We start from the raw sequence: 25,405 nt of genomic DNA on the forward strand, positions 1-25,405 counted from the left end.
ACCAAACAGCACAGTGACCACTTTTCACCCTGAGACTGATTAAGTTTGAAGACATCTGTGATGCTAATTACAGGACACACTTTAGTTTAACATGTGCCTATGGTCAAACTATTTGACATCTTTTCCAGGGGTACCATCATTTTTGTCCAGCCCACTTTCATTCTTTAGTTTGGTTTGTATGTCCTGTTATATGTACAGCCAAGTTTTGTAGTCAGTTTCTGAGAACAAGACTTTCCTCTGTTTATTTTCCTAAGCCCTCTTACATTGTTAAGAGTCAATAATTCTTAGGCGCAGTTGTGTGCATATTTATTTATGCCCGAGAAGTATGGACCTTTAAAGAACATTTTTTATTTACATTACTGTGCACATTATAACATCTCTATTCTTCTGTAGGCCCCAACATCCTGTCAGCACCACTACAAACTGTGCTGGACAACCTGGATGTTCTGGATGAGCTGGTGATCTTGTTGGATCCGGAGAGTCACGGAGTAAAGAACACCAAACATTTGGCCTCTCAGTGCTCTTTTTCCTCACCGTGGATTAAGTACACCTACTCTATGAGGCACAGTAAGAGCCCACTGAAAGCTGTGCTGGAAGGGGTCACGAGCAGAAACCCTGACTGGACTGTAAGGCACCTGGCTACTCTGCTCAAATTAATCGAACGCAATGATGCTGTAGCTGTTCTGGCCAAACTCAGTGAGAATTCAATAGTGGTATAGTAGAAGATTGCAAGATTGTTAGCATCAAGCCAACGATTACATTTGGTTAAATTCTGAAAGTTAAGAGGGAATAATACGCATAGATTTGGCAATTCAAAATCTATCAACTGAACTTGCATTAAGGGGAGTGAAGTGGTTTTTTTTTACCTTGATATGTCAGATCATCTTTCCCTGTTTACTTGTTTTGTCTTAAGCTTGTCTTGTTTTGTCTTGTTTTTAAGCAATAAAAAATTACTAATAATAGTAAAAGAAGCACCAACAGCACATTCCTTTTGCAGGACAAGAGTAGTTTACAATACAAACCTTTTTATTACTACTATTATTACTACCAATATTACTTATCATTACCAGCCCCTTGTTTTGTTATTATTTTTACATAAGAAAAAACCTCTGTAACCATTTTTATTTACTGCTCTTTTTCTATTCATCATTATTACTCATTATAATAAAAAAAGGACTTTGTTCAAACATCTTAACATCTTTATTAAGCAAATAACATTATAAATAAAAAAAGTGCATAGAAAAATTAAACAGGTTTAGAAATATGTATACAAATATTTACAAACTCAGGGTTTATTTGTACATAGTAACAAAGACGTAAATTTAAAGATCACATATCTTCTCATGTTTATGTCTTTTATATTTACTTTAAAATAATCCTACTATATATATATATTTATATATATATATGTGTGTGTGTGTGTATGTGTGTGTGTGTGTGTGTATAACATACAGCTTTCTTAACAGATCCTGGGAGAGATGGTCATGATAATTTCAGACTAGTGCTTTGCATCCTTCATTGCACACGCACACATATACACACACACACACACACACCCACCCACGCTCTGATAGATACACCCATAAAGACACACAAACCAGCTTTGCAGGACAATAAAACCAAGCGACTTAAATTATCATCCTCTCTTTTTGCATCAGTATTCCCAAACATCTGTCTAAAACAGCTGAGGTAGAATCCTTGCAAGGAGTTGGGAGTGACTCTGCTCTTGTCAGCAAGGTGATTGACACAAGTTAATCTGGGCTCCATCCCAGTGATTGGACATGCAAGAAAGAAAGGAGGAATAAGATAAAGACAAAAAATGGAAATTATTTAGTAAATAAAATGATAATGGGTTAGGGGAGGAAAACAGTGCTCACTTTACTCCTGTGTTGGATTCTAAGACCGTCAGTAATCAGCATAACAAAAAATAAAATAATATTGATTCTTTAAAAATACCTGCTTTTGAACAATTTGTCATAAAGGCTTAAATGCATAACTGCCTGAAAGGAAATTCAAGTAAATTAGTGAAACAAAGGACATCAATTGTAAACAAACAAGGACACAAATAGGGGAGATCTCCTAACACACTGGACCGCCACCGTACACAGCACAAACTTTTACTATTAAAAATATAAATCAAAACATGAATAAATATAACTACCAATTTGAACAGTGTGTGAATTCAACTAGATTCATTACTGGCAGCACTGAACATCGACTAAGAGCAATATTAAACATTACTTGAAGGCGCCGAGTGCATTCTCTCAGCTCCACTTCTGACTAATGTTTTCTGCAACAGCATCATTTAGAAAGTCTGTGCACTGTGTTCTCCAAAAGCCTGGTGCAGGAGCTGAATGTACACACTCAGTGGCGATGCTTTATACCAGTGCTTTCCCTGATCAAGAGAGAAGCTGTAGCAAGTTTCACAAAGAGGAAGGGGATCTGTATGTTTCATGGTTTTTTATGTGCAACTGTAGGGCAGCAAAGTCTTATTGCAATAAGTAATGAGCATCTGCCATGAGAGTAATAAAATATACTTAAAAAAAAAAAAACTGATATTCACCACAACTCTTCACTTTTGGCTTGGGTAGTGTTTGCTACATAGACTGTACATCAAGAAAAAAAATCTTTATAAATATGACACTGTGTTACTGACTGAAACCATTAATCGGCCACAACCTATTTCCAGCTGCACATAGGAAAAGAGCAGGTGAAAAAATAGCAGACCTGTAATATAAAGGGTGAAACTTAGCAGACACTAGATTCCAATAAAGAGAAGAGAACTACTTGAGTGCATAAATTTAAGATACGTGATCTCAGCAGGGTGAATAAACAGCTAAACAATTCCTGATTTGCAGAACATCTTAGTCCAACTAAAGACATAACAGATCAAAGCTTCAAAAGCTTAGCACCATGGTTGTTGTTATTCACAAAAAAAGGAGTCTAAAAAGAAAAACGATTAAAGTGAGAAGTGTTAAATGTAAGATAAAACGCACAAATGAAGGTTTGAATGAATGTATGGCTCAAGAACTGACTTCACCACTACAGGGATGGGGCTATTATGTTCTGATCACTAGAGGATGGAGCGATCATGATTACAAGTGTACTGTAGACAGACATACACCCCCAGAAATGAGTAAAACATAATGTGGAATCTCTCAGAGTCTAATTATAGGTTATCAGCAATGATTCAAACAGATAAGGCTTGACGTGTGTATCAAAGAAATTCTGTTGGTGTCACTTATATATATATATCCAGTAGCCCACACACATAAATATCTGGCTTAAACACCTTGTTGTCAAAAACACCTAAACCACATCCTCCAAAATATATGCAGCTGTGATGACTATCCTGTTGCAGCTGTTAATGTGAACCCCTCTCGAGCAGAAGTACCATGTGAACACAAACTTGTCAAATGGCGATTCATATTCTGTGCAGGTTCTCCTCCTCTTATTCTCTGATTCGTAAAATGTCCAGATAAAACTTCTAACCTTGCCAAATGTTGTTGACAGGTCTTATAGTGGCTAATACCCCTGCTCTATGAACTGCCCACTACCTGCCCAAGCTTAGTCCAGTGCCATGTTAAATTAAGGCTTACTAGTAAATAGGATCCTCCCCTTTTTTAGTCAAGGGATGTCTCAGTTGAGAAAACGCCGACATCTCCGGGCCCCACAGTTACAGTTGAGTTTGTTGCTGGCGTCTTCAATGGGGAACTTGTAGTCATAGGTGAGCTCCTCTCCTCTGTAGATCTTCCTTAGAGCAAAGATGACGATATGCTTCCGCCCCTCCACGTTGATCACCCGTGAGTAGCAGTTGGGCTCACAGGAGTGGTTGATGAATCTTGCTGCATTGCCATGCATGGTTGCATCCACCACATCAAAATCATCAATGCGGAACATGTAACAGCCAATACCCTGTGAAGATAAAAAGATAAACCTAGTAATGCTTCCTCAAGACTTTCTCAACTGCATCCTTCCATTACTGAGGTTAACAGAGATCAGTTTGACACCATTTAAAAAAAAAAAAAAAAAAAACTAAAACAAAACCTGACCAACCTTCCCGTCGTAGTATTTCTCCCTTTTGTCAGTGAGCACTGACCGGATGACAATGCCTGCATATTCAATAACCATCTCTCCTGCTTCAATGTTCCTCTTGCAGAAAAGACCACGGCCATGGATGGCAGATCTACACCAAAGACAAACAAGGTGAGACAAGCTCATGTGGATAAGGTCAAATTTTGAACCAAGCACAAACATGTTTGATTGCTATAATATGATGAAAGCTTGCAAAGCTCTTTCGGAGCTGTAATTCACAGCTCTCATGCGATAGAATGAGATAAAAAAACAAGATAAAACGTATGTTTTCACTACGCAATAAGACAGATGCTAACAAATTCGCAACCTTCCCCATGTGGGAAGTGGTCCAGGACACAAAGAGGTGGCTAACTCAACTGTGCTGAATAACTTTTCCTGACAAAAATGTATTATCACAAAACTAAAGCAATAATTCCCATTCCCAAAAAACCCACACTCATGACTACATTTACCACTATGTCAATGAATAGTTAGCAGGAATCCAGGAGTCAGACTGATGCAATTCTTCCTGGAATTGAATGCAAGACTGCCTAAAATAAGGCTGCAGAGAATTACAAAAGGGTCTGGTCTAGATTTTGAGCAACAAAACAAATTTCCTAATAAAAGTGGTGGTAGTGGAGTATATGGGGTTGGAAGTTAGAAAGCACCTCCAGTAATGAGATACAAAACAAGGTTTTGAAAGACAACAACATTTCTATCTGTACTTGATCATCAATGAAAATGTTCCAAATGTTTTCCAAAGCCTTCCCGTTAGTTAGACTACAGCGTTAAGAAACCTAATGATAGTGCTTAGACTGAGCTTGAATTATAGTTGGGAAAGATTTCGTTTCGACACGCATATACACTTCTAGCCAAAACCAAGCAATTTCTTTTCTTTAACGAAAGTTTCTGCCCAAACCCAGCAACACCCAGAGACTCTGGAGTAACTTGAGATTGAGTTGTGGCAGATTCTGTGTGTGCCATTCTGCCCATTCACATCTGGGAACTATTAATAAATGTAGAATAGTTTTTTTTAAAATACATGTTGCATCAAAAGAGGGTTGATTTAACTGCTTTGCTCTGTTCTGTCCCCCTTTATTTCAGTTACCCATGTTGTTAACGGGAAATTACAAATAATGAGCAACAGCTGTCTTTTGTACATGGCAAACTGCATCAATTGTGTTAACTGGTTCTAAACTTCTAAGCTTGTGCATGTGAACTGTATGAGTCAGCGCGCCCTCGCCTGGTACTTTTTGTGTTGGCACGACAGACTGTTCACATACACAATCCAGATTCAGATTCATTCAATCTGATTGTAACTATTGACCTCCCAAAAAGTTGGTAACCAATTCTCATGTAATCGACAGACCCTGCCTTTGTTATAATCAATTTGTGGCGTTTACTTCGCATGTCATCGCAGGTCATAATATTCTCCCCAGTGTTTAAATGCACATATTCCAATTTTATTCTCTTTTCAAACATCTTTAGCACATGTGGGAGTTAGATGATTTAACATCACAAAAATGTTCCAAAATAAAAGAAAAAGCTCTGGTCTCATTTTCTTGCTCTTACAGGCTCCACTGTAAACTACTCCACTACAACTTTACTGATTTACTTTCCTAATGGGGCCTACCTTCATACAGCTTTACAATTTTGTTTGTTCTACCTAAAAAAATTAAACCTCAACGCTGTTCGAGAACTGGTGACCCTCAAAGACAATGTTTTTAGGTATTTCATAGAGTTTTTATCATTTTGAAAGTGTCTCTCTGTACTGACCTGTATACACCGACAGCCTCCTTGGATGTCCTTTCCAGATGTCTGAAGCGCATTGCCATGGGCAACTCCAAACTAGTAGCCCGTCTACAAGAAAAAGGAACCGAAATATTCAGAATTGACTATGTTGCCATTTTTTGAAACAAATATCTACTTAACAAAAGAAAACAGCCAAATCCTTACCGTGTGGATTTCAAAAGAATGTCATCTTCCTCATCATCATAAGGCCCAATATCAGGAAGCTGTCTATGCTGAGAAGCCAGGAAGTTGAACATGTCAAATGTTGATTTCCTGTAAAGAGAGAAGACATTTTTGTCAGGTCTCCATCGGTACACATACTAATATCAAACACAAGTTAAATATCACAGCTTTAATTTGTTTTCAGTGTTTGTAGCACTATAATTAATCACCAGCAACACTCAAAAGGCTACATATATATTTCCATTGTCTGACTTACAGTACAGAGTAACAGTTACTGGTCAGCATACCTCAGGTAGAGCTCAGAGCGGGCACAGCCACTGGGATTGACAGGCAGGTCGTCCTCTTGACTGAACTGTTTGAAGAAACGGAAAGCGTACCGCTGACAGCGGTGGGCTCCTTGAAGCTGCTCAAGCAAGAACATCACAGAGTCATGGAGAAGACCCATCATACGGGCACCGGTGATCCTCTGAAAGGTCAGAGGTCTTAACCTTGCAATTGCTCGTGCCTCCTGCACTCCCTCTATCACCGCTTTCCAAGCCACTGAAGGGAAAATAAAAAATATTGTTAACTGAATACAACAGAAATTAATTAAAATACTATTTCAAGAAACTAAATTTTTTTAGCTGATCTAGGATTTGAGAGATTCTTTTGTTATGCAGTATTAGTTTTACCTTCTATGCTGTCTGCCTCCACACTGAAACCATCATCGCTAGTTATCTCAAATCTTAAGTGCGGCTGATCTCTGTTAGTTGGACATTCTTCATCCTCATCAGACGGAGGTGGTTCATCATCTGACATACACGCAGCACCTAAGAAAACACAATTTATTACATTAGAAATTATTGAAATTCACAGAAATAACGAAATTGCATTGTTTAACCTTTATCTTACCAGAGTATTTCTTCCAGTCAGTCATGGTGCTGTGTCCCACTGGTTCCCATGAGTGCTGTTTGCCTTGTTCACCCCGAGAAATACAATCCCAAGGCTCTGACCTGAGAAAGAGAAGAGTTGCAATGTTAAAAAAAAAACAAAAAAAAAACACATGCAACATGTCTATACACACACACACAAACGCACACACACACATATGTATAAAATTATCACACTATCTATTATGCCTGCATGTCACATGTAAGAGTGTTGCTGCTTTTATCCTTTCTGATAAATAGTTGATAACATGTTTTTGGGTTCAGGATTGTTGAGTTGAGTGATTTGGCCTCTTAATAAAGAAAACATTTGTATGCCTACTTAATTCTTCTTAAGTAAACGCTTACCCTGAGCTTTCAGAATCACTTATATGCTCCTCCTTTAACTCATCTAGATTCAGTACTTCTTTTACTGTCGGGGTCTTGATACGAACTCCTGAAGCCCGGCTGGACATGGCTGGAATGGAAGGTCTGCGCCGCTCCTCGTCCTCACTGATGGGGTCTGGCTGAAGGAAGTCAACTTTGCACTTCTTTGTGACAATGCGGTCAGAAAGCGATGACACTCTCTTCATTCGGACATGGGTGCGGGGGCGAGGTGTAGGAACAGGTGTTGGTGTGGGTGAATGAGGTGAAACTGCAGACTCTGGTTCAACTAATAGGTCAGGTGGCAAAACCAAAGAGGACGGGCTCAGTGTTCGCAGCCCACTCCACTTCGGGGTGTAGTTACTCGCCATCGCCTGGTTGATGATTGCTTGGGCACTTTCAGCAGGAGTCATTGGAGGATTCTCAGCTGACAGAGCAGGTTGTCCTGACGACTTGGCTGACTTGGATTTTCGGGATGCAGTGGACTCCTTCTTCTTCTTTGGTTTTTTCAACTCTGGAACAGCTTCATCTTTTGATGTTTTTGCATTCTTTTTTGGCTTTTTTGCATTAACTGATGGCACTGCACCATTACTATTGTGAGTGAGCAGTTGTGTAATTGTGGTTGGATTCTGAACTACAGGTGTTACTGGCGCGGGAACTGCCGTTACCATGTTGGGTCCAGGGGGCACAGCAGTCATATTACCAGCTGCTGCGAGTGTGGCTGACAGCGCGCTGCTTTGCAAAAGACTTGCAATCTGAGTGACACAGTTATAGGAAGGGGAGTTGGGAGTGGGTAGCTGGAAAGTATTGCTTTCCGGGTTCTTCACAAAGATTTGCCCAAGACGGTTCACCAGCAAGACATGTGGTGTAGGATCCACATTTGGACCTCCCACCTCTTTCACAGTAAGAATGGCATGACCAGGTAACGCTTGGGGTACCACCGGCTGTTGAGGTTCTAAGGCTGGCCTGGGAGTAGAAAAGTTGATAGAGATTGTGGTGCCGGATGCAGCTTCCTTCTGCACAGATGAAGAGCAGTAACCATTTAAGATCACAGGTGCTGATGTGGTTTGGATTGGAGCAGTTGAACCTTGTGTTGACAACCCAGAAACAGGTGGTATTGAAGCAGACGAAGAAACAAAAGTGACAGCTGTAGAACCCAATGGCTGTGTTTGCGTGGAGTGGATTGGAACAGAGACAGTCCCGCAGGTCCCTGCTGGGGGAGTGCCTGATGTAGCTGACAACAGTGGATCACTTTGAGGGGCAACATTTAGCAGTGTTTGCGTCACATCTCTAACAGAAGTGAGGGTGGTTAGTTTAGTGGAGAGAGTCTCCATTGATGGGAAGGTTGATGACTCTTGTGAGGATGTTACCGGCTCAAGCGTGATACTTGACAGATGTGGCTGACTGAACCCTGGTAAATAGGAATACATCTGCAAGGAATCCACAAGGCCTTGAGAGGAGTTTTGCACATCTGCGGACATTAAAGGAGAAGGCTGAAGAAGCTCCAGCAGGGTGCCCTGACTGTTAACAGCAGCATCTCCTAACAAGTGCTCTGTTGTTTTAGATGTTGAGTGGTTCAATAACACAGCAGACCCATCAGTTGATGACGCCATATGGCTGCTGTCAGGATCTGAGTTCAGGGTTTTAAGCTGTTGGGTCTCAAGCGACGTACCTTCTAGTAACGGAACCATCTCGGTTAAATGTGCATTTGCATCGCATCTCTCCAGAACAAGAGGTGTTTCAGAAGCAAACCCTAAACTGGAACCTTCAAACTGACTCTGTGAATATGAGGTCTCAGGCACCTTTGTGAGTAAGTTAGGGAGAGGAAGCACAGTCTCCTGATTTACTACTGGAGTGTCAGAACTTGGCTCTTTGGGTGGAGAGTTTCTAGAAATGGGTGGAGAAACAAAAGCCATGTTGTCCTCATTTGACTGACTGGAATGACAGGATTTGAGTGGATTCTGAGGTGAGGTGTCTGTAGGACTCTTGCTGGTAACTAACATGGAAACTGATGAAGGACCTGTGTGCTTATCTTTGGATGACGCTCCGGGAAACAGACTCTGAACGGCCTGTGTGCCATTTTTAGTTTCAGGGAGATTTTTATTATTTAGGTTTTTGGCTTGGATCTGGGCTGGAGTAGAACCTGCAACTTTCTGAGCATCCTCATTGGTTGCTATGCTTGCATCACTTTCTGTGCCGTCATCAATGCCATCCAGCTGAGCAATAGACCGTGAGGCAGGTGAGGAGGGAGACTTGGAGAGATCTTTTGATCCAGGACAACTGACTATTGTCCTTGAAAAGTCAAAATAATGCTCCATGTCTTCATCAGAGGAGGTGTTTCCTAAGTCATCCCTGGCTGCAGACCGTGGTAGGTTGGCAACAAGAGTCTTCCTCTTGTGCACTTCTTGATCTCTTTCCCAAAATTCTTCCTGATCATCACCTTCCACCACTATCTGTCCCCCACAGTTCATTGCCACACCTTCGTTCAGGAGTGTCTCTTCAATCTCCAGTTCTGTCCGCATCTCTTGACCCAGACTTATACTGGGATCCTTGTGAAATGAACTGTAGGGAAATTCTTCTTCATCCTTTTGTTGGTCTAAGTCCTCCTGAGGTGAAATACCATTTGCTGGAGAGACATCTTCAGGCTCTGGTGAAGCTAAGAAATTGTGTGGCACCTCAACTGAATCTGACTGGCTCAGATCAAGTGAAAATCGACTTCTGGGTAAATGTTGTATGGATGATGAGAACGACAGAGCTGGAGAGGGAAAGCTCCCCACATTGTCCTGCCAGGGAGTCTGAGGAAAGAAAGATGAGGTACAGTTGGTATTCCCAGGGCATCGGACAGAGGGAGCACTTCTACCTCCGACTGGGCGGGATGATGGAGAGTTCATCAGAGTATCTGAAGCACCAAGTGGGAACAGCGGGGAGGTGGGGAGGGAAGATTTTCCTGCGCGTAGGGTAATAGGTCCAGTCACAGGGCCCAGAGGAGGGGGCGACAAATGACTGTGACGAGCCCTTCGAGTCTCCTCCAGATCACTTATGGTCAATATGTGGTGGGGTTTCAACTGGGTTAATCCTGAGAAGAAACAGGATTAGTATACTTCTGACTAGAGCATGTTTTTGTCATTTAATTAAAAAATATTTTTATCAAAACATTTTATCGAATTTAAATTTTACCTGGGGATGGAAGAGGTCGAGACAATCCTCCAGCTGGTCTCCTGGTTTGGGGATAGCTGGGAATCTTTGGCCTTGTACCGTGATCTGTCTTGGAGGGAGGTCCTGGGAAAAATGTATCCTCAGTTGAGGAAGGTAGGGATTCTGTCACCTCAGACTCTTGGGCTTTAGATTCTGAGGAGTTATAAACAATTGTAAATTAAACTATTTGTATATATTATTAGTTTGCAGTGTGAGTAGTAGTAGTAGTAGTAGTAGCAGCTGGTTTCAACAGTGAAAAACGCACCAGGTAATGCACAGGGGCTGTGAGCAATGGTTTGATTGTCTCCTTGGTTAGGCATTTCCTCAACAGGCTTCTCAGGGACAATGGGCCGGACCTCCCGGACTTTACATGTATATTTGCACCTGCGTGATGGGTTAACTGTACTCCAATACCAACGAGAACACCTAATGAAAGAAAAACCCAATTTTGGTTAATCATTCAATGTTTCAAACATAAATTTAGTTTTTATAATTACGTTTAAAAGTAAAATGTAACTTACTCAAAGCCCACAGGAAACAGTTTTCCTTTGCTAGCTGAAAGCTCAGTCAGCACACCTAGTTTTTCTATCTGCAAGGAACCTGTGTGGTGACAAGTTCATGTTAGCAAACACTCACGAGTGAAACAGGCACCAAATTAAAAGACAGGCACTCACCAATCATCACACTGATCAATTCTGGTTCCAGTCCAGTCAAGAACTTTCTGCGGAGGCTGATCCCTTCGAAATCCACATACACTCTGCGAATTACTTCAAATTCTTGACCAGTTATCATCTATAGAACATAAGAAAATTAGTCAAATTTCAAACCTTCATCCAACAACATTTAGTAAGGGACGAGGTGGAAGAACAGAATTTACCCTGCCACTGATGAGATGTCGGTGCTTGTGGCAATAGACCTTCTTGTCATCCTGAAACACACAGTGACGGGACCGGGCGCACATGAAGTGATAGTTGCTTTGACAAGAGGTCAGGCAGCAGCCCACTGTGGCACCCGTCTGGTTGCAGCGTTCACATCGCTAAGAGGGGGGGGTTGGGATTGATGGTGTAAAGGGTGAAATGAAAAGTTTGAAGCCGACTATAAAGGAATGATATTCAAAAATAACAATTTCATACAGTATATTTGACTGACTGATGCATTGTTTGATTTTTTGGCTGAAGTATAAAAACAATAAACTTGGACATTAATTGATTATAAGTGAATACACCTTATTATAATAACAGATAAATCAATTTACAAAGGTTGACACCAACCATCAAGCGGCCCCTTGCGACGGCACTGTGGACATGCAGGAGGGATCCATTGTCCTCTTCAAACACCTCAGCTGACCACAGACAGCAATTCACATGTGCCCACTCATTTTGGCCCAAGTATAGCAACCTGCCTGCTTCCTGTAGAACAACACCAAAAGGAAATTTATAACCAAGCAGAACGATATGTACAGTATAAACAGTTTCTGGTCTAGATTGGGTATGTGCATGTCCCTGAACACGTTTAATTGTTTACTTACGTTAGGTTTGAGGTCTCCATATTTTTGACACAAAGAGCACTGTCTCTCATCATCCTTAGACCATCCAGTGTCTAGATCAGACTTTGAAAGTCGGCCCCTTTTCCCTGTATATAAAAGCAAAAGTAAGAACCAAAAAGGGCCAAACACTGCGAATATTTGTGACTGTTTATTGTGCTGTCTGGTGAAGCAAAAGATTATATTTCACATGGACAATACAATTCACAATACAATCACGTCATTCATCATGAAAGCATTACCTTTGAATTTGAGCCCGACAACCCTGCTGCTTTTGAAGTGGTTCCTACTTATTAGTTCCCCGGACATTGGAGAAAGTGCTTCTTCTTCCTTTACATCTAAGCTGTCAACATTGTCCTCTTGCAGGACCCCTAGTGGAGACCTGGAGAGAGAGAGCTCCTCCCGCTCCTGCCACTGAGCATAAACATGCTCTGATGTAGGAGGATGAACAGCATTGGACAGCATCCCCCTTCAAAACAAGAAAAGATTAAAACAGTATATTTAATTATAGCACAAAAAACTTTCAGCTTTCATGTATGTCAAGTAAAACACTAAACGTATAATTAGCTCCATGTGGAGCATACAATCTTGTTTTCATTAAACATTTTCATTACATTTCGAATTAATGGACATGTAGTCACACAGCAACTCACAGGAAACCATCACTCACATGGGCAAGTCTTTGGTAGAGGGGTTCCACACCTTTGGGTCTTGGCTGTTGAACCAATTAAATACCTCCTCCAGCAGCTAAATAATACATACATAAATACATTACTACATTTCTAAAATTTCTGCATATATACATTTATACTGTATATATTTAGGTCAAATATTGAATGGTGCTTAAAGGAAAGCCTCTTGTGGTCCCAGGGCACCTTTAAGTAGTAAGATCGTGCCAGCGCAGTGGGTCTCTGCTCCTCTGAGAGATGATCCTCTTGCTCAAGCCTCTTTCGCACCACCTGAACCACATCTTCATGAAACATTTTCTATAAAAAAATATAAACAAGTCTTTTTAGTACTCCTTACATTGTCCATCTTGGTTCCCCTTCAAGATGAGGTTGCCCTGCTGAACAGCACATAGGTGCAAAACACTGAATGAATGTAACATGTGGCATGAGGCCTTTTTTTAATTGGATCAAAAACAATTTTTTAAAATATTTTAAAATATTTAACAGCTTATTTTAGAGGGGAGCAATCAGTAATGCTAATAAAACAGTGCGTGTTGAAATGCATGCTTCCTAATGTGTTGTGCAGTATTTTTATATGCCTATATTTTTACCGAAAATGTAAAGCTCATATCCAGAGCACCTAGTATTAAGTCAATTGTGACGATTACAATAATTTACACTTTAAAGAGTACAAGTACACTAAATAAGAGGTTGTATTTAATACTCACTAAGGTAGTATATAGTCCTTTGTCAAACTTCTTTCCAACAGCTCGGAGGTCACAGGCTGGCTGTCCGTCTATTCCACTGTCAGGATCAACTGACTTTTCACACTGCCAACAGAAATCATAATGTATTTTATATTATTTCAAACATAGTAAACAATCTAATTACTCACATTTAGTTGAGCGTCTTACCTGTGAACAGGAAACAAGGTGTTGGGTGAGGGTGGAGGAAAGCAAGCAAGCTAGCACCTTCTCCACGCCAGCCCTGAGCTCAATGTAGAGGAGCTCTCTCCAGGCACTGGGCTGAGTCACACTGCATGGCCGACACGAATACACAACGCTCTCTGGCAAGCTGGACAGGATCTCATACAGCTCATCTGAAATTATTTCACAAGACACGTGTTTAGTAGTGGAGAAGTAGTGAAACCTTTTCAAATACTGTGTTTCTAAAGAAAACAAAAGAGCCCACAATGGAAAATGTTCTCCCAGTGATGCAAGGTCTTTTATGCACAGTCAGCAGATAACAATTGATAACAAGCATAATACGTATTAGATATGCCCTTTGTGTGCTTTTTTTCCCATCCCTGCTCACTATATTTGTTATTATTCTCTGCCATCTCTTCTCTCTGCCATAAGTTACACCAATAAACCTAAGAACTCCAAATCACCTCTCAGAGCAATTAAATCATAATATAAGTACACTTGATATGGTTTCACCACTGGAAAAAGTTGCAGAGTATTACGCCTCTATGCCATTAAGTTTTCAAGTTAAGCTATATATACATATATATAAAAATAAAAATAATTACCAGTTAGATCCTCACACTTGGCATGTACCCAGTGGTTGCAGGTGCCACACTGCATCATCTGACTGTCGTAGTCATTGTCCTCATAGCACTTGAAGCAGATTGGACAGTAGTTTCCTTATAAGAGATAGAGATGATTAATCTCAATATACACTGGTAATGTTAATGGCAACAGTTTAAGAACAAATGTACTATCAAGGCCAAGTCATCTCCTAACCCTGGTCATAGAGTTTTGAACAGTCTGGACAGAGTCCTTTGTCGTGGTTCCAGTCAGTGTCCCAACTCTTCCCCGGTGTGACACCACAACTTTTACACCTGATGCACGTCATACAAACCTGCATAAAAGAAAAAAAAAAAAAAAACAATATTATAACTAATAGCAAATGTATTTCAAAACTACCACACCAGCTGCAAAGATGCAAGTCTTGGTGTTTTTTTAAAAAATGTGAACCTACCCAGGCTTTCCTCTTCTTGTTCAGCTTTGGATAGTTGGGTCCCAAACAGGAAGCGTGATAACAGTTCTGGCATCGTTCACACTCCAACAAAGGCTGAAGGACAAAAAAAATTGTATACTTACTCATTAAGCCACATTAACAATGACAAGTGAAATACATGAAACTAAACCAAATTACTAGCATCTACCTTTGAGTGCTTGTTTTTCCTGCCACACACATGGCAAAACTTGCAGCGACGACAGCACCAGTTTTCCTTGTTTTCCTCAGAGGGGCGCTCTGACGGTTCAAGGCAAAACTGGTGGTAGGGCTCACAGCATACTTGGCAATAGAGCATCTGTAAATTCAATTTAAGAGAAATTGCATTAAATAGTGGGAGATGAGCAACTTTCACAACAGATTTGAAAAAAACCTCATCAGCCATTAGTTAAATTTAGTAACAGATCACCAATTTGAGTTCAAACCTAGCAGAATGTATTGAGCACTGACCTCATGTTGCCCTTTACTGGCACAAAGAAAGCAGACATAGGGTGGCATAAGTGGTGCAGAGGTCAGTATACTTAAACCACCCATATTCCAGACGTTCTCCAAACTACAGTCCTCCTGAAAATGAAAGAACACAATAATAACATAATACCAGGTGGTTAAAGACTACTTACAGTAGTTACCAGGACAACACTATGTCTGCTGACCATTATCCATAAACAAAAACAAGAAAGCACAAGCATATTTAAGTCATGAAGATAAGGACAAGTTCAAAAGTTCTCTTTTAAAATGTCGTAGACACACTGCACATGTAAAGAAAAAGTCACCATCTCGATTTAACTATGGAAATAGTTAGGGTCTCCCACTGGATAATTACTGCATGGAAAATTATGTTTCAGCTGGCAACGAGTCCTTTAACCATTATTTAATTGCAGTAAGTAGCTTCTCATTTCAACCATGTCAGAAGACATATCCTGTGGTCATGGAAAAAACATGAATGTGTATCAGAAGGGTCAAATTATTATCATGAAAGCATCTAAGCAGATTGATGAAACTACTAAAACTAGGTTAAGAACTGTCCAATGGAAGAAGGTCATGTGAGTCCAGATTTACCCAGTTCCAAAGTGATGAATGCGTCAGGGTAAGAAGAGAGGCAGGAGAAGTCACCCATCATGTCTAGTGCCTACTGTACAGGCCTGTGGGGGCAGTGCTATGATCTGGGTTTGCTGCAGTTTGTCAGGTCTAGGTTCAGCAGTGTTATGTGCCTAAAGAATGAGGTCAGCTGAGGACCTGAATATACTGAATGACTAAAATCCATCAATGGATTTTTTTCTTCCCTGATGTCACGGGAGTATTCCAAGATTCATTTGGCTCAAATTAAGAAAAAGTGGTTAAGGAAACATGACATCACTGACTGGCCAACACTAAACCCCACTGAGAATCACTTTTGAACCACTGAACTGGCTGTGGAGTTTATTTTTTGTGCAATGAAGAGAAAGACTGACCTCTAGTGGACAAAATTAATAATGTAAGGTGTTTTAAAACATCTAACTACAATTACCTTAAATCACAAAGGTGTGTATTTTTACAATGAGAGCCACCACATAGGAATTCTATAGTTGTTTTATTTACTGAACATATAAAAGAGTATAATAAATGTGTTCACATTACATCGTATGCAATATATTGTCAAACATGACCTACCTTGAAGTCAACCCTTATTTTGTGAGTGGGTTTAGAAGATTCAACATCTCTCTGCTCAAATCCATGGGCCAATGCTGCCAGGACGCTGGGGGGAGTCTGCTCCAAAGAACCCTGAGATGAGAGACCCTGAGAGCAAAAGCATAACTATAACATTTAATAACCAAATATATACAAAGTTTATAACAGGATAATGCTTCAAATGAAAATTAATGTTGCCAAATGATGCTTGGGGTTAAGGACATCACGGTATTCTGTGTTGATATATATAAATGCCAAAAAGGAGCTGCAGAAACAGCATGTTTTGGATTTTACACAATTTAATGAGGGAATGAGGTGGTTTTCTTGCTACACCGTGTTAAAAGATGGCAGTATACAAAACATTTTTTGCACAACAGCATCAGTGAAGCAGTCACCCACCTTCTCAGGTTTACGCCGAGCAGGTGGTACACGGTGTGAGCTGGACTTTCGATGCCTGACTTCTTCATCTGAAATGTCTCCGAGGAATCCATCCAGTGACACAAAGTCTTAGACAGCATAAAACAGGATTTATTATTAGGAGGCACATCACGAGGTTTTGTAGTCAAACTAACAAAACATCGACAATTAAAAAGAAATCAGTTTACTTAAAGTTCTGTATCACCATGAAGTTGTAGTAGTTAATGTCTGTGTTGTTACAAATCCAAGATTCATAAAACAATTGTATTAACTCACCTTGACTGAAACGCGGTCCTGCACCCCTTCTCCTGGCTGGTGAGGCTGAGCTTGAGAAGGCTTTGTCATCTAAGTCGGAGTCGTAGTCCACTAGGTCAAAGTACACTCTGGGTTTCACAATACGCTTTGGTTGTTTCCTTAGTGATGGGCTGTTGCCATCTCCCTGGAGACCAGATGGTGAGTCCACAACACCTTCGATTCCTTCATCATTACTTGAATGACCTCCACTAAAAGAGGATCTCCGTCGTTTAGAGGAACCTTAAAAAGAAAAAAAACGTTCAGTGTGTAACTCAGACACTTGTTGTTATCAAAGTACTGCAACCTACGTGTGTGTGTATGTGTGTGTGTGACAGAGAGAAGACTTACCTTTGGGTGCTGTCCGTCCACTTAGTCTGCGTGCTTTGCGCTCTTCTATTTGATCACATCTTTTATACCTTGTTTAAAAAAACATAAAAAACAGAGTTGGCCATTGCTTTTAAACCTTATGTTGTGTTCCCCTAAAACTAATTCTTAAGTGCAGGTCAACTTACACACAACACTGCCGTTTGGTGTTGGGACCACCGAACTTGGGCTTATCGAGGCAGTTCATGCACTTGCCACAGTCCTCCTCATGGTTGCAACCTTTGCACACGCCACACCTCCGAGAACGGTACCCAAATGGCCCGAGTCCTTTCCGTTTCACAAAACTCGTTGGCTTTTTGACCTTGGTGGCCTTTGGATCTGACAGTCCAGGACTGTCTGATTCTGAGGGAGACCCAACATCTGCAACAAAAAAAACAACAACAATGGGACTCTAATACCATCCATGTGTTGCTAAATGTTCAGTATTGACAATATTTTTAATTATCAACAGCTAATGTATCTAATTATGGCACAGTGCATGTGTTGGTTTTTAAAATTCAGACACATCTACATGATGGATTGTTGAGGTGTGAAGATACAATAAGGGTGTATGGTTCATATATTATACTGTTGCACTGATCATAAATTATTCTCTGCTGGATACTTACTAAAACAAAAAAGTCTAACTGGTCTGCTTTTAAGAATAATCATGTGAAACACTTAGAATCAGCAAAATAAAAGAAAATCTATCCTTAGATACTTTTCCTCTGTCAGGACCAAGAACATAAAGCTAATACAGTCACAGGAGTTACCAGTGACACAGATGAGTCTTTCAATCAGATCCACTTTACCTTTAGGGACAGCTGATGGGGAAATGCCACTTCTTTCATGCAGAGGCAGGGCGCTAAGTCTGGGAATGTCATCTGGTACCAAGGCTCGAGGTTGTCCGAGTACCACGGATGCAGCACGACACACATGCTTGATCCGTGGACCCCCTGCTCTACGGAACTCCTGGCACACCGGGGAGATGAGTTGAGGCTGTGGGAAGTAAAAGATTGAAAGATGGTGGATTTGTCAGCTTTGACAGTCTCCTGCTTCGACTATAGCAGAAAGTGAAGTAAACAGACATAATCAACAGGTGAGGCCAGCGACTGATTTTCACCTTGTTCGATTTTCTTCCCTCCGTCACACTGATTTGTTCACTTACTTGTCCTTGAGGCTGCTCTGTCTTGACTGGAACTTCAGAATCAGACTGAGTCCTCTGCTTCCTCCTTTGTCTCTTAGAGGACACATCTCGAGACCTGGCGCCAGTTGGGCCAGTTAACAGCTAAAGAGGTTAATAGGTAAAAACAATGCATTAATAGTCAATACATGCCTCCTATAAGTGATTATTTATGTAGAACCTGTCTAATAGTGAACAACTGAAGTGTACAATGACACGACCTTACCCCAGATGACTTAAGCTGTTTCTGCTGGTCAATTTTAATGAGCTGGACCTTGGCTTTCCTGAGGAGATTGAACATTCTTTTATTTGCACCAGTAAGGCGTGCTCTTTGTGAAGATCCTTTCTCCACAGTCCCGGGACAGTCGCCCTCAGCTGTGCCTGACTTCTGCTCTGACAGCATCTCTCCTGTGGATACAAAGGCATATGTGACAACTTCGGGGCCTTCCAGGGAGCGTAACTAATAAAACAAACGTTGGATTAACACTAATCTCTTACCTGAGTGAGGCTGGACAGTGTCCTTCTCTGCTAAAGCCTCCTCTTTACTCTGCTGCAACACAAGGGACTTGGAGTTGCTAGTCCTAACGCACACAGAAACTTTTCTCACCACTCCAGGTGAATCGAGGTCTTCTATCTTCAGCTTGGACTTGTCCTTCTCCACGTTTGTGTTCCGTTGCCTAAGGCTGATGCTCATGGCCTCATCATCAAGTCCTTCTGCTAAATCAACTGGAGGCTGAAGAGGTTTACTCGTGCTATCCATCTCTGTTGTGTGTTTGCATTTGGGAAGCCCAGTTTGCGGCTTCTTTAGCCTTTGAAATATCTTCAGGTGAGCCGTTTGTTTATTAAACTTAGGGGAGCTTTTCTTTTTCTGACCATCCAGGAGGTCAGTAGATATTTCTGTGGGCTTATCAACTGATGTAGATAAAAACAGATCCTCACATTTGTTCTCTGGAGTTTTGTCCAGTGCATAACCTTCCTCATTAGACTCGTCTGGCATGTGCCATTTGCAACTGGCGCTCTTTAGGAAAGGCCTCCTTTTTTCACTTTTATCACCTCTGCTGTCAGAAAAAAGTTCATCAGCTATATCAAGGCTGTCATCCAAGTCCTGCACTGAAAACAGATCATCCAGTTGAGCTTCACTCAGTATGTCCTCCTCGTCAACTGCCAGTATAGGAGATATTGCTCTGTCCGTTTCATCATCTCGCCTCTTTCCTGGACGTATTTGCAAGCCTACTTGCAAACCCTTCTTTGGAGAGTTTCTTCGAGGCAATACAGACATTCCAGCATCATCCATAAACCTTTGCGGGGTTTTGATGACTCGTGACGATCTGGCACTTACAACAGGCATAATGAAGTGCCTGATGTTTTTGACAAACTTTGATTTGCCAGGTTGAGCATCTACAACATTTGACTGCCTTCCATCAACTAACGTGTCTGTTTCTTCCTGCTTCAAGCTGTCTTTGTCAAGCCCTATTTCTATAAGCTTAGAAATTATTTTAGATGGTGGGTTTGGCCTTTTAGAGCCAAGAAAGTGAAGGCCTGACTGTCGCTTTTTGTACTTCTTATGGACTCCAATGAGTTTGGAGGATGGGTCCGGTGTGGTGGCATTCAACGGCGTGGGAATGTCACCATCCCCTTCAACAACTTTCTCATTTTCAGATAATTTAAGTGGAGCAAACTTCCCATCACTGCCTCTATGCCTGTGTTTTTGGCGCTGTCCAATCAAACTTTTGCGCCTCTTTTTCACTTTTTTCAGCGATTTCGTTTGTAGGCACAAAGTTTCTGCATCTGTTCCTTGATTTTCTGACACCATAGATGGTTGACTATCAATCAACTGAATATCGGTTTCCTCTTTTACTAGGGGCTGTATCTGCTCTTCTTCCACTGACACAGCCTCCTGTTGTGCCTCAGGCTGGGTGCAATCTTTTGTTTCTTGCCGACTTTCCTCTGTTACTAAAGGCTGAGCGTCTTCCTTTAGCAGAGACTCTGTGTCAGTAGCTTCAACAGTAGTCAACTCTGTGTGAACAGCAGTTTCAGAAGGAACAACAACCTTCTTATTTTGAGCAGACTTCTTTTTCGCTAATTTATTATTCCTACATCTTCTAGGTTTGGAAGGCACAGGCAATGGTTTGGCCTCTTTGATCTGTGGTAACTCATTCTCCATCTTCTGTGGAGAAACTTCACCTGGCACCTGTGAGACATCTTCAGCTTCAAACTTTGAGGAACCCTGATCAGGAACTTCAGATGAGTTAACACTGGTCACCGGTGAGAACTCCTCAGCCAAAACCTGACAAGAGTTTTCAGGAAGAACTTGTGAACTGGAGTCTTCAGTTGAAACCTGAGAAGAATCCTGAACATCCACCTGCGGAATATCTATATCCTGTGGACTTGATCTCAGCCTCTGTTTCTGAGTGGTCGCCGGCTTGTGACTGGCAGACTTTGTTTGTGGTGAATCGAGGCTTGCTGTCCTCCTCCTTAGTCTCCTGGTTGGTGTGACTTCAGCTTCCAGACAAGATGAATTGTCCTCATTTACTTCACTTAGATCTTTCAGAACATCTTCTTTCTTTTCAGGCACCGGACTAACTTGTTGAATTAAAAACGATGGCTTGGAGCTTTTATGTTTACTGGGGGAGGAAACCTTTTTGATCTGAAGTGGTGGGACAACTTTTTCGCAATCTGTTTTAGTGATTTCTTCTGTAGGTGTTTTAGCTACATGCTCCACTTCAATCTCCGCTTGTAAAGTAGATTTTTCCTCAAGTGACGTGTCAGTCTCGTTTTGGGTGCACTCATTCTTATCTGTGCTTTTAATCTCTTGTGGGGCTGAATTATCCAGTGTTGAATTGTTATCAATCTCTTTCAAAGTCTTGTTGACACTGGTGTCACAAAAAGTTGACTGATCCACTTCACTAACAGACTTCTCTGTTACTTTGACAGTGTTTTCAGCACCGTGTGTCTGACTTCCTGCTTTCACCAGTGTTAAAGTCCAGATAAATTTTCTCCGTTTTTTCTTTCGAGCTGGATTTTTCCCACTGGCCTGCGCATTATATTTTGGATTTCTTATTCGTTTCAGCTTTAAACTTGGGACCCGTGTTTCCTCATTTTTCAAAGGCAAAGTGTCACTTGGTTGTGCAGCTACATTTTCTGTCTCTGTAGATGATGGACCATGGTTTTCTGGCACTGTAACATCCTTATTAAGCCTCTTGCTTTGCCTTCGTCTCTCACTTCTCACCGGTTGTTTGGCCTCAACTATTCTAGAAACTGATTCTGGCTCTGTCATAATGGCACCACTGTTACTCACACTATCTGGTTCAGCTGCACTGTTCGGGGCTCTTATGGAAAGTGGGTTATTGACTCTATTGCTCCTACGAATCACTAGCTGATTAGCTTCAGAACCTTGCTCTGTAGTATTTTCCTTAAGCTTAGATTTTTTTGCATTTCCTCTTGGCTCTACTATTTCACTTTCCTTTACAGTGTCACACTGATCATCGGGTTTTCTCTCTTTTGATTTTTGGTCATCAACTGCAACTTTGGCGCTAATCTGGCAGACAGGCTCTGCTGTCTTTGAAGCAGATCTCCCACGCCTCCTTGCAGGTACAGTGCCCCCTCCCTTATCTTGAGTGCCACTTTTATCCTCGTGTGGTTCAGTTTTTAATTTGAGGAGAGCACTTGAAATCTTGTCCTCCTGAACATCCTTGGCTTTAGGCTGATCCTGAATTCTTTTTATCTTCAGCTTCTTCCCAGATTTCTCCTTTACAGTTTGCATTTTCTTTTTGGCCACCAACTTTATAGTAATCCTTGGTGCTGCTGATGAGGCTCCGCTCTTAGTGGACTGTCGATCCATAGTGTTTTTTCCTTTCAAACTTCTCTTGCAATCCTTTGCAGACTCTGTTTCAACAGATAAGCCGCAAACTTCCTCCAGTGATTTTACATCTTTTACAGGATCAAGTGGTGTAATAGCTGCCTCCACTGCTGGTGTTTTAATTGGTAGCTTCTCACTTTGACGTTTAGATTTTGTGTTGACAGCATCACCTATAAAATGAATATATATAAATATTACAAAATCTGTGGTCTGCTGTTCAGAATTACAGTAACTATGCCATATGATGTATTATTATGTTTTGTTTTTTTACCTTTGGAAGGGTTTTGTCGTGACCATACAGGTCCTTTGGAGCCTTTTTTCTCAGCTTCAAATCCTCTGAAATCATCTCCCTTAAAAAGTGAAAAAGGTAATTAACATAACATAACATAACTCTGCTGGAGTGTTTAAGACTATAGGAAAAAACTGTTGTAGAGTTTGTAACATTAATTTTTAGTGTCAGAGCAGAGCATTGATTATATCCACTGCATAGACTTAGTAAACTTTGTCAAAGTAATTCTCTAAATGTTCAATAATAAAAGTTACATCCAGCATAATAACAACTTTATTACCATATCACAAAACAACTGTATTTTAATTGTATTTATTATATGCTGGATGAAAGATGTTATCCAACAGCAATGAAGAACAGAGGAAAAACATCACACATTCTCTTGGTTTTAGCAAAGTAATATTAATGACAGACAATAGTCAATTGTTTTCATTTTTCACATTCAAACCAACTATTTTCATTCCTCTGCTCTGAGTTCTAAGACAAGCCATGAATAGGATTTGAATTGCAGCTCCAAATGAATTTCTCTCGAGTTTCTTTTTTTTTTTTTTTTTTGATCACACATTCCCATTCAGGGCTAATCTACATGACTTACTACGCCATGCACTTTGCAGAGATCATACTTGGTTAGTTAGGACGAGCATCTACACAGCCGACAAAAACTGCAGAGGAATGGTGGCTGTGTAATTACGATGCTCTACAAGTACTGTGCACCGTCCTCATGCTTGCAGCTGTGATGTGAAACACTGTAAACAGTTCCACTCCTGTGCACCAGGATTAGACGGTAACGACCACATGGAGGAAGGTTTCGGTCCTAACAAACAGGGTGCAACTGGCTTTGGCACACTTCTGCACCACCATTTAAATGTCGTGTTTTAAACATTAGCTAGCAGTTAGCCATGCCCTTCTCTCGAAAGCAGAAACTCACTTCTGACCTACCTACGAGCGTGCTACCGAGAAAGAACTAAAACTTGGCGATTGCTACGCTTGTGTTTATATCACTGTTTCGTTAGCCAAACGCGGAGCTACGATCAAGTTATATCTTGTTTAAGCTGGCTAAGCAGACAACTGTCCGCATCTGGACAACGACAGAGAGCAGCCGCTGTGCAGGATACAGTGGCGCTAGCCTTCCCCTTCTTTGTGTTGGCTACTATTAGCTAGCTGCTACTGTGGCCCGATAACGAGCGGGCCACAGACGGAATTGCGGTCCCTGTTTACAAACTGGCGTAGGTTACTCTCTCCCTGATTTTCTTTAAAAATATATTCTACTGATATATTCACCCTCTTTATTTTAAACCCCATGCGAGAACAGTAGCGGAAGTAATGCCGGTGTAACTCAAAGTGCTCTGCTGCTTCGCTGAAACTCTATTTCATGTTGCGACTCTTTATTAAATGTCATGAAAAGCTTCACTGTGCTAATGTATTAGTTAGCATGTAATGCTAGTGTAAAGCTAAAGTTAACGTTAGCCTAGCCTAGCAAAGGGATGTTGACGTTTCTCCATGGCACTAACCAAGCACACCGCTGTGGACACTCACTCTTTCTCGCACATTTAACGATCACACAAAATATGAGAAGATGAAATAAGGATACTAACTCCTGGGTCGGTTTGGGACCTCACCTCTTCACTCCCACTAGAGCTGTATCCAGCCTGGCCAAGGATCTTGTGGCTCGCCTCTATCCCAAGTAAGCGTAAGTGAGACTGGTCTTCGTTTAACGACAGGACCAGGTTTGCGGGCCTTGGCCCTCCGTTAGTCACATCATCAGCTTCTAAGCCTGATCGTCCGAGTTGCCATCGCTTCTCGGAGCGTAAACGACTGCGTGACGACCAAGGCCGACCGGGGAAACGACCCCTGGCTGTAGCGGTTCCACCTTGGCCTCCTACGGCAGCCGCGGTTGCTGATCCGCATCCCGCTGCCGCCATCATTGCTTCAACAACAACACACACCGACGGCTAGCAGTCCGAGGAGAGACTAGAGGGAAGGCGCGAGATGGGAGGGGGGACCGCAATGCTCCACGGGAAAGTGAGTCTTTTTCGGTGCGGCTCCAACAGGAGGGGAAAGTGAGTCGACATCTGGTGGTGGCTGTAAAGCAGGACATCCAGTGTGCATTAAAAGTCACATCTCAGGCAGAAACAACCCCGTACAGAGTTAGTCTAGCGTTTATAATTACATTAGTCTTAATTCAACTGACTATCCCACATATTACAATTTTATTATTTGGTTTTAAGATGTGTGGTATTCTTAAAGGATCCTCTTGCATTGAGAGACTTTCTCAAGACTATCCCGGCATGGTGTCATAATAACCTACACGTGAAATTAAAACTTGATGCTAAGGGAAGATTTAGAAAAGGGAACACTGAGGAAATAAAAAAGGGGAAAACTATGTAATACAATAAGGTGGTTAGAAATAGTTATTGACATAACGTTTTCATTGAGATTGTTGTGTCGCTGGATGTAAATAAATATACTTATCCTGAAAGAGAAATAAATAGGGACAGAGAAGAAGCAGAAAGAGTGGGTTTATTCAACATTCACACATTCCTGTATATTCTTCGAATCGCTTCTAAAAG

The 25,405-nt window shown here is 41.3% G+C and overlaps 2 protein-coding genes across 3 annotated transcripts in view; one reads left to right on the forward strand and one right to left on the reverse strand.

Annotated features, from left to right (window-relative positions):
* Positions 1-2,539, forward strand: part of igflr1 (IGF-like family receptor 1) — a 7,369-nt gene extending 4,830 nt beyond the window's left edge. Inside the window, exon 7 of the mRNA XM_026371742.1 lies at positions 394-2,539. Within this exon, the coding sequence (XP_026227527.1) occupies positions 394-719 (326 nt within the window). The 3' untranslated portion in view covers positions 720-2,539. The remainder of the gene's footprint in view (positions 1-393) is intronic.
* Positions 2,442-24,814, reverse strand: kmt2bb (lysine (K)-specific methyltransferase 2Bb). 2 transcript variants are annotated; one of them, XM_026371700.1, is made up of 36 exons: positions 24,455-24,814; positions 22,818-22,896; positions 19,186-22,716; positions 18,914-19,095; positions 18,673-18,792; positions 18,317-18,503; positions 17,654-17,885; positions 17,490-17,557; positions 17,124-17,381; positions 16,830-16,936; positions 16,413-16,538; positions 15,213-15,326; positions 14,914-15,060; positions 14,727-14,819; positions 14,489-14,606; positions 14,275-14,388; positions 13,658-13,842; positions 13,472-13,573; positions 12,951-13,061; positions 12,746-12,822; positions 12,318-12,544; positions 12,061-12,164; positions 11,804-11,941; positions 11,410-11,568; positions 11,207-11,324; positions 11,054-11,132; positions 10,798-10,958; positions 10,515-10,685; positions 7,323-10,413; positions 6,940-7,040; positions 6,720-6,857; positions 6,336-6,588; positions 6,031-6,138; positions 5,851-5,934; positions 4,057-4,186; positions 2,442-3,915 (listed from the first exon to the last, which is right to left on the reverse strand). In XM_026371700.1, exons 1-36 carry the CDS (start codon positions 24,758-24,760, stop codon positions 3,640-3,642), a joined length of 11,595 nt encoding a protein of 3,864 aa, XP_026227485.1. In that variant the 5' UTR covers positions 24,761-24,814; the 3' UTR covers positions 2,442-3,639. The 2 variants fall into 2 exon arrangements, with proteins under 2 accessions (XP_026227485.1, XP_026227484.1); XM_026371699.1 differs by having other exon boundaries at positions 24,431-24,814.
* Positions 24,815-25,405: the final 591 nt, after the last annotated feature.

Source organism: Anabas testudineus, chromosome 16 (assembly GCF_900324465.2).
Source record: "Anabas testudineus chromosome 16, fAnaTes1.2, whole genome shotgun sequence".
Lineage (NCBI taxonomy): Eukaryota > Metazoa > Chordata > Actinopteri > Anabantiformes > Anabantidae > Anabas > Anabas testudineus.

Excerpts from the sequence above, each read along its gene's own strand:
- kmt2bb (XM_026371699.1), bottom strand. The coding sequence starts at position 24,760 with ATGATGGCGGCAGCGGGATGCGGATCAGCAACCGCGGCTGCCGTAGGA. Across the intron at positions 14,607-14,726 it reads ACAAGAAGAGGAAAGCCTGG|GTTTGTATGACGTGCATCAG; the intron begins GTAGGTTCACAT and ends TCTTTTATGCAG. Across the intron at positions 12,165-12,317 it reads TGTCGGGCTCAAATTCAAAG|GGAAAAGGGGCCGACTTTCA; the intron begins GTAATGCTTTCA and ends TTTTATATACAG.